General features: G+C 51.5%; 1 protein-coding gene across 3 annotated transcripts in view; it reads right to left on the bottom strand.

Moving 5' to 3' along the window:
• Positions 1-4: 4 nt before the first annotated feature.
• Positions 5-13513, bottom strand: part of Rab37 (RAB37, member RAS oncogene family) — a 68497-nt gene continuing 54988 nt past the window's right edge. Inside the window, exons 1-9 of one of the 3 annotated variants that reach the window (XM_031351683.1) lie at positions 8543-8673; positions 5773-5883; positions 4828-4869; positions 4113-4179; positions 3975-4027; positions 3010-3075; positions 2396-2452; positions 2228-2304; positions 5-2107 (exon numbers count right to left, since the gene is read on the bottom strand). In XM_031351683.1, coding sequence (XP_031207543.1) covers positions 2002-2107; positions 2228-2304; positions 2396-2452; positions 3010-3075; positions 3975-4027; positions 4113-4179; positions 4828-4869; positions 5773-5883; positions 8543-8635 — 672 coding nt within the window. In that variant the 5' untranslated portion in view covers positions 8636-8673 and the 3' untranslated portion in view covers positions 5-2001. Of the gene's footprint in view, positions 2108-2227; positions 2305-2395; positions 2453-3009; positions 3076-3200; positions 3725-3974; positions 4028-4112; positions 4180-4827; positions 4870-5772; positions 5884-8542; positions 8674-13513 lie in introns of those variants that run through there. The other 2 variants (XM_031351684.1, XM_031351685.1) reach the window with 2 other exon arrangements.

Here is a 13513-nt window from a genome sequence, read left to right as displayed (position 1 = left end):
AGAGTTGTTTAAATAACAAAGTTTCTACTTGTGGAGCCACCGCGTTATCGCAGGACTTGGCACATAGACAGGTTTGGGCTCAGATCCCTTCTAGAAACGTGTGGGGCTTGGTAGAGATACTGAGGCTCCTTGCAGCCCACTTGGAAGACAGGCTGCTTGAGAACAGATAAATAAATAATAAAGGGCTTAGTTTTGGCAGTAGCCTTTAGCCACGGAGAGAGGTTGGGTGAGACAGCTAGGTAGTCAATCTCAGGATTCACTCCAGAGGGAATGGAAGACTGGCTTTGTTCAACAGAAAGAAAAATGACTTGGATTGTAAGATAAGCATTCCAGCTCCCTCTTGCCAGCGCAGATGTGGCCACAGAGGCTGGGGGGAGGGTAATCAGTTAAGGATGAGTTAAACGTATGAGGACACCAATGGGTGAGGATGGAACAATTCGAACATTGGGAAAACAGTTTCCCACAACGTGCCACATAACAAACTCTCTAACACGATCCTTCTTCTGGGAATAAACGGGGGGGAAAAACCGGTCAGAGTATATTTTCCAAAATACTGCAATTTAATTCTGAAAAACACAAGTGCCAGAGGCCCAGAGCTATGTGACTAGAGCTCCAGCAATCTGCTCAGAGCCCCAGAAGAGAACCAGGAGCCCAGGCTCCTCCCTGATCTGCCTATGAGAGGTCACAGAGAGCTTCCTTATCAACCCGTCTAGAGTGCTGACTTTGCTCTGGGAGCAAGATTTCTGCCTTGAAAGCAAATAAGTACAGTAACCTCAGAAATGTGTAATGCATACTTTCCTGGAGCCTCAGTTGCTGCCCAACCTACAGAGATGTAGTAAAGCTTCCTTGTAGGTAGGTCATGGATCCGTTCACCTCCAAGTGTCCTTCCTTCCAAGGGTCAGATCAGAGCTTTGGGAGACACATGGCCTTGGACCTTCAGGACTTCCTTGTTGCCCTCCTCCGTACCCCAGACTTGCCCACACTACCTTGTTTTGCACACATTACATCAGCTCACCCCAAAATGGACTTCCCACCCTCTCAACCCCATTTTGCTCTAGTATTAGTCTGAAGTTAAAAGAGCGGGGGAGGACAGAGAGCTGGGGCTTAATGGGAAAAACTGGACTATGGGTTTGTTCAGTTCTGCCTCCCACCCATTCTAGGAGCCAACAAGTTCTTTATCTGGCTCTGACCTCTGCCTTACCTAGCTGAGGTGCTGTACACCTTGTCTTAGGATTGGGAGGGAGGGAGGGGAATTTTTTCCAGACTCTGAAGTCTGGTGCCTAGGAACCTAGGTGGAAAGCTGATGGGAGAGGTTCCATGGGAGAGCCGGGCATCCCCTGGGATGTGAGGTCCAGAGAACAGAAAAGGATGTTTTCAGGTACTTCACTGTGCGTGTGTGCTAGAAAAGAAGCGTGTGCAGGCTTCCAAGAGGGTCGGAAAGCCAGAGGTATAGCTGGGCAGACTCACCCCAGTAATTGCTATTCTTCTTACAACGATCTCCGTGTTTATCTTTTCCGAGGCTTTGAGCTAGCTCCCAGCACTAAGGCCCTTCTTATTGGAAAAGGCTGTCTTTCTGGGAGCTGGAGGAAGAGAAGTCTGGGGTCTCCTTCACCTCCTTAGTGAGGAGTGGGGATGGGGGTCACAACCAGCTCCCACACCCTAGCAGTGCTTTGGCGCCACCTGGTGTCATACTTGTGCAGTAACACTCTTGCTAGGAGAGAGCCCCAGCCTTTTAGAATTTAGTGCCAGAAAGCAAAAGACCTACCTATTTTGGTTTTGGGGGCACACTGGTACCTTTTATGTTATCAGTTTACGTATATTAAGATAAAGTATGAGTATTTAACCCTTCCCATGATGCAGGGAAGCTAAAGAAACTAGGGTAATGGCTACCTCCCTGGCAGCGGCTGTCCACTGACCCCCCCCAGCTTCTCCTAGTTGGTGTGGCAGTTGGAGTCACTGCATCCCCAAGGGTCTCTGGACCTCCTCTTAGCCCCTCGGGAGTCACACAAAGGAGCAGCAGCTGGAGCGCTTCTTCTGAGACTCCACATAATCTCGGATCTGGAAGCTGGGCTCATCAGGCTGCCTCCCTGCACGGTATTTCAGCTCCCTGGAAAAGGAAGAATCACGGGGCTGGAAGTGTAGAGCCAGACATTCCCCTCCCCCACCACTGGTTTTCCAGATTGCCCTCCATCCCACCTCAGGCTCCGTTTCCCTGCTCAGCTCTTACTTGGCAATTGCCAGAAAGGCCAACTCCACGTTCATGCCAGTCTTGGCACTGGTCTCCATGAAGGGAACACCATACTCCTGCCCAGGAGAGAACATCATGCTTCTGCTCAGGGCCTGCTTCTGGCCTCTCTCTCACACCAGTCATCCAACCCCGTTGGCAGTCACTTACCCTGGCCAGTGTCTCTCCATCCTCAGAGCGGATCACCCTTTCGCTGCTTACATCCGCCTGTCAAACCCATGTGGGTCAATCAACTGGGAAGGAAGCCTGGACCTCAAGAAGCCCATCTTTTGCCCCAGGAGCAAGCACTACCTGCCCTCTTCTGGTAGCCCGAGGGACTGCAGGCAGGTGTGACTGGCCTGAGGCCAGGGTTTCTGAGTTGCTCCAGCTATGTGCCCAGTGCCAGCCCTGAGCACTTGGGGAGGTGTGTAACTCTAGCAAAGGGTGTGGTGACCCAGCTTCATCAGGTGACAGCAGCTGAATTAAACCCTTTGTACTTAACCCCTGACCTTGACCCTGTCTATAATGATCTAAGGATGACTAGCCGCTGAGTCACCTAGCATCTCTCTGGCTGGCAGCAGTTGAGGCTGTTGGTTGGAAGGGGCTACTACTAAAGCTTTGGGGCAGGACAGGCAGAAGCCACAAGATAAGTCTGACTCTCACACTGGAGACCTCAGAGTCCTCTGCTGGGAGGATTTAGGTGGCTATGGAGCTGGGTGGGGCTGGTGCTGAGGCAGTGGGAGAGAAAGGCCAGAGTGCATTGACTATACCACAGATCCACTCACCTTGTTGCCTAGCAGCATGATCACCACATCCCTCTGGGCATACTCATGAATCTCTGTGAGCCAGGCCTGTGGGAGAGGGGAAGCTGAGCCAGGCTGAGGCCAAGGACCAGGTATTCTTCTCCTAGAGTGCTCTGGTGGGATTCTAAAACCACAAAAGGGCTCAGTAATCAAGAACAATGTGATCAGCCATATGTGGGCACACAGGGTTTTATACTTCCCGCACAGAGGCAGGTAGACAGAATTGGAGGTCAGCCTGAGCAACATATCTAGACTCTGCCTCAAAACCAAAACAACCCAACAACAACAAATAGGAATTGAATGTGGTGATGACTAAGCTTGGCTGGGGATATAATTCAGTAAATACTTGACTATACAGACCTCTCTATTGCTCTTCTGACCAATAAGTACTGTGATTGATTAGTGATGTCTGCCACAAGAATAGGAGGTGGCCATGCTATCTAGTTTCTACCTTTTTATACCTATCTGTCTTATCCCCTCAGTTTGCTTGTCAGTCCCCAAGGTCTAGAAGCACACAAAATCATAACAATACTGTGTACAGAGTCGTGTTTGTATTTATGGCTTCTCTAATAATGGTTTGCAGCCACTCACTCTGTCTTCTTGAGTTGCAACTTGGCCTGGATGCATGTGGAGTTTTCTGCTTAGGCTCTCCTCCTGTGGATAACTGTCCAGGGTGGAGCTGGGACTGTTCTAAACACTTTGATATATAACACACTCATGAATTGCAGTCAGGGCTATACAGGGCATATCAGCCTGCTCAGTTTTCATGTCTACATGGCAATGAAATAGATAGTCACTTCTGAGTGTCTTTCAAAGATGACAGGTTCTATGGTCTATCCGTTTTTACAGAATTGAAGCAATCTGGTCTGCAGAAGCCCTGTTCTAGCTGCTCATGACAGGCAGGGTTGTTGGGATGGTGAAAGGATCTTGGGGAGGGGAGGACCTACCCTGATGTTGTCAAAAGAAGACTGGTTGGTGATGTCATACAACAGGAGCAAAGCTGGAGGGGGAGAGATATAGAGGAGTTCAGGGCATCTGCAGAGTTGCTGTGGAATGGGGAGGGGACAGAGGATAAGGGGACTTACCCTGAGCATCTCGGTAATAAGCATGGGTCACACTGCGGAAGCGCTCCTGTCCTGCAGTGTCCCAGATCTAGGAAGAGAGAGAGGTGGGAAGGAGGCAGGGCTAGCTGCTGACTGGAGGGCTCATGCTGTGGTGTGAAAGCTGTCTGTGAGATAGGGGGAAGTTGTCTGTGAGATGGGGGGTGGGGAGCTGTCTGTGAGATGGGGGGAAGCTGTCTATGAGAAAGGGGGTAGGGAGCCATCTGTGAGATGGAGGGGAAAGAGCTGTTTGTGAGTTTGGGGGGGAGGGAGAGCCATTTCCTTCTCTGGTTTCTCACAGTTCTCACAGGCTCCCAAGCATCTGATGACCTCTTAAATCGCTTTTCTGGGGTCCTAAGCCTATTTACGTCTGGGCTGTCTCCTTTAGCCTAGGGGTTGGGGATCCTTAAAGCAGTAGAGACTTGGAAAACTGGGGGGAAGGGGGGATGAGGGAGGCTAAGCTGGGCCTAGGACACTTTGAGTTGCCTTCCATAGGAGAAAGGGTGCCTGGGAACTGCTCTTTCTGCAGATATCAAACAAAGAAAAGCAGTTTCCTCTCATGGGCCCCACAGGAAGTTACCCCAGGCTGAGGCCAGGGCTGAAGGCCTGTGGTTCAGGTTGAGAAGCAAGAGCAAGCTCCTCCCCCTTACCCCTTACCCCCCCCCCCCCCCCCCCCCCCCGCCCCAGGTTCTGCTTGTACCTGAAGCTTCACCCTGGCACCATCCACTGTCACCACTTTATTCTGAAAGAGAAAAGGGCAGAGGGTCGGGACAGGAGGGGAGGGGAGACTGGCCCCCAGAGTTCTGCCAATTTCCTGTCCTGGTCTCTCTCCAGGCCCGCAGGCCATGTGGTGAGCCTGAGACCTCTTCAGTCAGCAGAGCATTCCAAGATTCCTCCATCCATTCTTCTCATAACCTAGCCAGGCAGGGAGAACCTTCAAACCTGCCAGGTCCTCTGTTGGACTCAGCAGACAGCACAGGGAGGGTGTGGTACGCCCTGCCCTTACCCCACGTCAATCTCTGTCTCTCAGGGTTCAACTGCAGTGATGAGGCACCCATTAGCACCCTGAGGCCTTCAGAGGCTTGACCTGCAGGACCATCTTTCCTCCCGCTACCCATAATTCTCTCAATGAAGCCTCAGCACTCCATCCACTGGGAGAAGCCTGAAGCTTCTTCTGCTGGTTCACCTGCTGTCCCACCTTCCCTCTGGGATCCTTTGATATGCAGTACCCCAGTGGTCCCGATTGATTGTACACTGATAAAGATAGAGATCTTAGATACCTGGGGATGGGGAGTGGGGTGGGAGGCAGCCCTTCAGCTTCTGGGCAATGGCATCTTAAAACTGACCTTGACAGAGGATCCCAGCTCAGACGACCATTAGCAAGGGGCTCTCAGGACTTAGACCATGAAACTACCTTGTTTCGGAGACATTATCCAAGAGCAGAGAAGAAGGTGGGCAAGATGCTAACACTACCCAGACTCCTTGTGCCTAGCCATTTCTGTGGTCCTGGTGGGAGTATCTCTGGGGCCTTCCAGGCAGGAAGCCCCAGGTGCCTTCGGGATTCAAAGCAGACAAGAAGAGGTCACCCTTCTTGAGCCTGAGCTGTAGCCCAGCTCACTGCAGGAGGAGCCTGCAGCCACCTCACCCTGAAGTCTATGCCGACGGTGGCTATGAAGGTTCCGGATAGGAAGGCCCCGTCTTTGAATTGGATCAGGAAACAGGTTTTGCCGACGCCTGAGTCTCCAAGAAGCATCACCTAGGAGATGGGGCAGAGCAGTTAATGGCAACTGGGAAGGAGAAGGGGTCTTCTGGGATTTCAGATGCCCCAAAGAGGGTCAGAGAAGGAGAGAGGGGTGGTGGAGAAGGACACCGGCAGGATAGAGAGACTTGCCCTGCCCTCCATCACCTGCCTGTCTCTGCCATCTCCGGCCTCCTTGCCTCAGCCTCTGAGGTTCTCCCTCTGAGCTTCTTGTACTAACCAGTCCACGTCCTTGAAGCCGAGCTGAGACCTCCAAAGTGCTTGGGGATCCCCAGAGAACTTCCCATTCTGTTGGTCTGTACCTTGGATATATATTTGCCCATTGCTGGACAGTGCAGAGATTACTGCTGCTCTGAGCGTATGCTCAGGTGGGTGGGTCTCCCACACAGGGGAAAGGAGCTCTCCTCCAGTAGCCTACCAAGACTTGACAGGAGGGTAGGAACATGGTGATACAGGTCCTTCGCTCCAGCATTTGAGAGGCAGAGGCAGGCAAATCTCTATGAGTTCAAGGGCTAGCCAAGGCTAAATAGTGAGAGCCCCCTCCCATCTTTAAAGAGAGAAAGAGGGTGGGGAGGGAAGACTCGACCTGCGGGACACTCTCTTTAAATCACTATTGTTTGCGTTTCCTTTTGGGTCAGACATTTATTTGGATGTGTCTGATGATGGCTTATATTCATAATAGGCTTGCAGGAATTAGGAAAGGGTGGAATTTATTCTGAGATGGGGAGCCAGTTAGTCTGAAGTTTTTAGTAGAAACCTCCCAAGAGGGACAAATGGCTGCAAACTAGCATCTCTGGGTCACTGTGGAGAACATGCAGGTATGGTGGAGGGAGCTCTTTGCTCAGTCATCTTGGAGGTGTAGACTCAACGCTGGAATGTTCCCAACTGCCTGGTTAGACTGTTAATATGGTTGGAATTGCTCCTGCTCTCTGAACTTGATAGTGGAGCCAAAAAGCTAAAAAGCTTTTCTTCCTTAGATATGGGGTCTTGGGATTGATCAGTTGAGTTTAGTGCAGAGATGTCAGAGTGGACCTGAGAGGAAGGGATGTAAAGCTGAGTTCCTATATTAAAAAAAAAAACCCTACTGTGTGCCTTGGGGAAATTTTCGTAGTTTTCCTGTGGCTTGCCCACCATAATAGGAGGAAAGTGGGGGTGGGGTGGGAGAGTGGGGCTCATTCCTTCGAGGCCTTTCTAGAGCTTGTCACTGTCTAGGGCCAACAAGATTGATGGGAACTACTTAAGACTCAGAGAAAAGTGCCCTGGGGTGGGTACGGCCTGCCTGAGACCCCAGACCTAAGCTGCTTTTCCACATCTACAGATGCAGGACTGGGCCCAGCCTGGCAGGCTGGGGGTCAGCTATTTTGCAGGTGCTGGCAGGCACTCTGATGGCTCTGGGGCCCCAGCCACACAGGAGAGGAAGGGAGGGAGGCAGGCGAATACTGGTATTTGTGTACTTTACAGAGCACAGCTGCCTTGAGCAAACGATGCAGCCAGTCGCCCAGCCCATCAAGTCCACCAAACACAAACAGCTGCTCAGCCTTGCCACCTCCTAGGTAAACAGCTCAGTTGTCCTGCAGGGCAAGGAGATCAGGAGATCCCCATCAGCCTGGGGGTGGTGGTAGCCATCAGCAGCTCCCCTCCCCTGAGGGCTTAGAGCCCCATTTCCTGCCACAAGCCCACACAGGACGCCTATCTCAACGTCTCTGAGTGGGTAGGCTGGCTGGCTGACTGGCTTCCCCTGAAACCCTGGGGGGTGGAGATGTGAAGCTCCTAGTGAGAGTGAGATCTGCTGCTGGGGAGGGACCAAGACACTGAAAGAGCCAGGTACCCTTCAAGACCAGGAATCATCAGCTCTACCTGGTATAGATCTCACTTTCCTCTCCCTAAGCTTGCAGAAAAAGAGTGCAAGCGGCTGGCTGGCTCAGCATCTCCTTCTAGAGTTCCATGTACTTGCTTAAGCCAAGGACACCGATGAAGGAGGTGGTGACAGACTGGTGTCCAAGCTTCCCCCATCTCCTTTTGTGCAGGGCATTCCTGCAGCACGAATGCACCCCAGAGAGTTGCCTTTATGGCCGTCAGAGGAGGGAGGGTGGGCCACGGTCACTAATGGCCATGTTCTTTCTCAGCTTCTGAAAATTCCCAAGTGGACTTGTACGGTGGCTACACACAGCCTGGGGTGTTGGGAAGGAGCCATCAGACTATGTCTGGAGGCAGTGGGGAGGGGAAGGGTGGGACTTACTGCTGAGTGGGGACCTAAAGCATTGAAAGTGTGTGACAGGTGTCACTTTTTGAGGATTAGCTCAAAAAGGGCATTAACCTTGAGATGCCTCTGCAGGCGGGGATGCCCTGTCTGTGTCTTCCGAGAGTTCCTGTCCCCCAGGACTCCAAAGTGTGGCAGGAGAGAGCTGGGTTTTTGTGCAGGGTGGGGAGTCTAAGTCCTTCTGATCTGCCTTACCTTCACGCCCTCCGAGGTCAGCCTAGATCCCTAGAGACTGGGATAAGCCCAGGGGTTATGCCCCGGATCAGAGACCCAGCTGACACTTCCAGAGAGGGGTGTAGACAGGGAAGGACAGGGTCCTAAGGTAAAGGACATCGGGAGGGATGTCCCTAAGTGCCGGCCTGGGGGTCCCCAGCACTGAGCGCAGAGCCCACCCACCTTGCCGGTGAGATCGTAGTTCGGACTGAAGGGCGGGGAGCGCTCAGGGGCCTCGCCATCCCCAGCGGTAGCAGCTCCTGGTGTGCCAGTCATGTCCCCGGACAGTCAGAGGTGAGCCCGGCTCGCTGCAAGCGAGGTAGGCGCGGAACCGCCCTGCCCTAGGCTCCGCCCACTCCTCCCTCCCCATCCACCAACCAGCTCGGACCCTGATAGACTCCTCCCTCCGTCCCGCCATCCCCTCGACGACGCCTGCTAGGACGTCTGAGACTCGCAGAATGCACGCCCGAGGGACTGCCAGTCCCCCCGAGACACATTAGCCTAGTTTAGTACCCTTCCAGCACGGAATGAGTCCTGGTACAGGAGCAGCCCATTAAGGTCGCAGCGGTGAAGTTAGATTGCCATCGAGGCAGCAGACCCAGGAGACCCAGCTAGCTGCGGAAGGTGTGGTATTTGGTTTCCTACTGCGGCTATGCAGAGTGGCCGGCAGGGCGCGCCCGAGCTCCAGCCAGTTGACAGTCCCGTACTACCTGCAGGAAAGAAGCTGGGGACATCCCGAGCACTGTTTGACCCCCGAGCACTGTTTGACCAGAAGCTGCATTCTGAGGCTAGCACCCAAGCGGTTCCGATGGACCTCAGCTCATCTGAGTCTACTTTTGTTTACCGACACTCACCTTGGAGCGCACTGACCATCTGGGGAGCTCCTAGGTGGTGCTCCTTGACGTGTTTCCTCTCTCATTGGTTAGTCTAAGCCCCTAATGTCCCACCACGGGAAGGCGGGCTTTTGAAGCCTACCTTTCCAAGGGGGCAAGGTAGGGGGGGAGCAGCCACCTGAATAATTTCATGTGAAGTCTAGGCCTAGCCACCGAGTGGGTGCCACATGAATTCATGAAGTCGTGGGTCGTTTTGAGCTGTTTCTACTACAGCCCAGGAACCCTGCTGCTCCGAATGATAGGGGATATGGAAAATCTGGGGTTGCACATATCAGAGCTCAGTGGCTTGTGGGCCAACCTTTCAATATCCCAACGTTGTACAGAAGGGAACAGGATTTGGGAGGGGGACTGGGTGTGGGGTGTAGAAAGGGGATGGGTCTCTCAGCTTTTTAGGTGAGGGCAGTGAGGTGATTTTGACTTGGGAACTGGCTTTGTGTATCAGCAGGAACTATTTCATGACAGTTGAGAGGAGAGCCCAGAGCCCGGATGGAGGTGACTTTGTCAAGGTGGGAATTGGAGAGGTGTAGTGGCTTACTCCTTGCTCACTTTCCACTGAAAACTAATGTTATGGGGGTACATCGTGTCCCCCAAGAGATAACTGAAGCCCCAGGCCCTGGTACCCAGAATGTGTGCCGCCTTCTTTGGCGACAGGAACATTAGAGATGTAGGTTAGAATTGGGTCATGCTAGAATAGGGGTCTGGTGCTGGTTAGTATTGATCATCAACTTGGCAGGCCTAGAATCATGCTTGAGAGGGATTATCTTAATTAGGTTAACCGAGGAGGTGGGAAGACCCACTCCAGAGGAGGGCAGCATGAAGACGAAGTGGTCACACCTCTCATTGTTCTCTGTTGCTTGTGTGCAGTTCAGCTGCCTCAGGGTCCTGCTGCTGGGACTCCCCCCACCCCCCTCCATGATGCTCTATAACCCTCAAACTTCCTCTCTTGACAAGCTGTTTGTGTCCGGGTATTTTATCACAGCGACGGGAAAATTAACTGAGACGACAAGGAGCACCGGCAATGCCCGGAGCTAACAGAAGCTGGGAAGCGGTAGGGAGAATTCTACTGCGATCCTGCTGACATCTTGGTTTGGGACTTGGGTGTGTGTTGTTGGCTCCATATTATTTTGGGAGGAGGCAGAAGCTTCAGGGGTTGGGGCTGTGTTAGGGATTGGTTCTAAAGCTGTCTCAATTCAATTTGGCTCCTGAAGGCCGAGGTCCCAGACCCTGAGGATCTCTATCCGCAGCTGGATTTGATTGGCAATAAAGGATTGCCTAACAGCCAATCGCTGGGCAGGTAGACTGTGGCAGGACCTGGAGATTTGTGAGGGCAAGCAATCAGGGAAAAAACAGGAGAATCCGGATGATTCGGAGTGAGATGGGTCAGATTTAGAGCTGCAGAAGGAAAATCATCCAAAATGTAGGTGGAAAGGGAAAGTGGCCCTAGGGGAGGGTGCCCAGAAGGTAACAGGGCAGCGAAGATAGAAGAACACAGATTTAGAAGGTGTTGAGACAGACAGAAGCATGAAGGCCTTAAGGACCTTCAGAGTGGAGATGTGTGGAAGAGATGCTCGCTAAGGGGCAGGGAATCATAAGATGTAGCCTTCAGGACAGGGAATGATCAGAACACACCACCAAGGCTTTCTGACCTCTGTGTTGATACTGTGTACATGCTTGGCAGCCCATGTCTCTCCCATACATCTGCTTACATCTCACGTCTGACCACAGTCACACACTCTGACACCGACATGCCTCACATGCACACCTCACACAATCCCTTAAAGTACAGGTTTCATATCATAGACATAGTATATTGCAGGTCATGAAACATTATAGCACCCATCTCCTGTCATAGCACAAGCATACGATGTCTTACACAACCCCCAGACACGGACCTCACTTAACTCCAAACAGATGCAAGTCTCTCAGCACATGGAAACCACAGACATAATTTGCATTGGACCATGAACACATAAAACACATCAATGCCCACATGCCCTCAAATTGACCCCATAACTCACATCCTCAACGGATGCCCCAATCACTCTCAAATATAAAACACTATAAATTACCCAACCTCTCTCATGACCCCCCCCAACGTGAAACGCACATGCACACCACATTATCTTCCAATCAGAAATGCTTGCCTTCCTGTGCTATAGGATACTCACACAGGCTTCCGGATACAGGATGGGCCAGTGACACCTGCACCTCTCCAGCCTATTTGGAGGAACACCAAGGCTCCTCCCAGACATGCAGGTGGATTTTAGAAAACCCCAGAGCTGTGAAGCACACAGCACACTGACTGCAGGGTCCAAATGTCGAGTAGAGGCTGGAGCAACACGATGCTCAAGTTTTGCAAGCTGTGGTGCATAGATCAGCCACAGCGCAGCTCCCGGGGCATGCCAGAATGTTGACTCTGTGTCCCTATGATGATCCTACTGGAGCAGCCTCTGCAGGTTTTTACATACACCCAATGAGTGTTGAGAGCTGCAGGCCTCAACTGTGTGCCGTGTGTCACGGTCCTCAGCTCTGTGGATTCTGGGCTCCTAACAGGACAGAACCAGCAGAGCTACTACCCTCATGGCACATAGGAGGCGGGGCGAGAGATCAAATATAACTTGTAAATACTAGCCTGTGGCCTACTTTCTCCAGCTAAGTCTCACCTCCTAAAAATTCTACCACCCCCCAAAATGATGCCATGAGCTGGGCACTGAGAATGTTCTAAAAAGAAACTCATTTAAGGACATTTCATATTCAAACCACAAGACATGACCTTTCCCACCAACCTTTGTCCCACTGCAAGCCAGATCTTCCTTGCTACAACTGGTCTTTCCTTTCCCAAGACTCTCCAGTTTTACCTCAATCGTGTTGCAAAATATATCTCCAAAAGCCTTCCTCTGTCCACTTCCCATCATCTCACTATTGCCTGTTAAAAATCTAAACTCCCAGACTGGAGAGATGGCTCAGCGGGTAAGAGCACTGACTGCTCTTCCGAAGGTCCTGAGTTCAAATCCCAGCAATCACATGGTGGCTCACAATCATCTCATAAGGAGAACTGATGCCCCCTTCTGGTGTGCCTCAAGAGAGCTACAGTGTACTTATTTACAATAATAAATAGATCTAAAGAATTTTTAGGAGGTGAGACTTAGCTGGAGAAAGTAGGCCACAGGCTAGTATTTACAAGTTATATTTGATCTCTCGCCCCGCCTCCTATGTGCCATGAGGGTAGTAGCTCTGCTGGTTCTGTCCTGTTAGGAGCCCAGAATCCACAGAGCTGAGGACCGTGACAGAAGCTCTGAAATTGTGAGGCAAAGGAAACCTTTCTTCAGGTTGTCTATGGCAGCTTTTAAAATTGAAGTGATAGAGAGTTTAGTGTATAGAACTGGTACCAGGAGTGGGGATGCTGCTGCAACTACCTCAACCGTGAGCGTCTTCGCCTTTGGAACTGGTTTGCAGGAGGAATTTGGAAAAGTTTGAACACGTAGACTAGTAAGGGCCCTAGAGTAACCTCAGTAGGTGATTTTGGTGGGAGCTTGGAAGACGAAAACGGTGATGAGGAATGTGGACAGTGAAGACAGTCCATGAGGTTTCAGATGGGAACAAGGATTTTGAGGGATTGGATGAGGAGCCCATTCACGTGACAATCTTGCAAAGGACTTTTAACATTTTGCCTGGGCTCTGAGACCTGGTAGGGGGCTGACTTTAAAAGTAGGAGAGTACTTAACCCAATGGAGGAAGTTTGAAGAAGTTCAGTATCCAGGCTGTGGCATAGTTACTGTCAGCTGCTTTCAGCAAGGTTTATAGTGAGACTCAAGAGCCAAGGGCTGAACAGAAAGTCTGGAAAACCTCACAGTTTGTGAGTCAGAAAAGCCTGTGCCAGATAGGAGCTAGTGAAGGTAGGGCTCGCAAAGAGACCAGTACCGTTTAAAAGAAGTCTGGTGACTTACATCAAAAGATGGAAGGCATGACTAATATCTCTGTGAATCCTAATGGTGTCAGCACTTCATCAAACCCAGCAATAGGACTCTGCATCCAGGATGGCAGGGTTTGTGAGACAGAATTTGGGGAAAACCAGAATTTGAGAGGTGTCAGCTCCATGCCTGAGAGGCCATAGACCTGGAATTTTCTCAGTGAAGGGCAAGTCCACTCTGTGTCCTCTTTCTTCTCTTCGAGCCCAGGCTGTATCCAGCATTATGAGCAGGCCCAGCAGGAGCTTGGTGGCCTCTTCTGCCTCAATTATCAGCAAAAGTCTGATGTCTAA

Source organism: Mastomys coucha, unplaced genomic scaffold, assembly GCF_008632895.1.
Source record: "Mastomys coucha isolate ucsf_1 unplaced genomic scaffold, UCSF_Mcou_1 pScaffold5, whole genome shotgun sequence".
NCBI classification, from domain to species: domain Eukaryota; kingdom Metazoa; phylum Chordata; class Mammalia; order Rodentia; family Muridae; genus Mastomys; species Mastomys coucha.
This window is presented reverse-complemented; position numbering and strand designations above follow the sequence as displayed.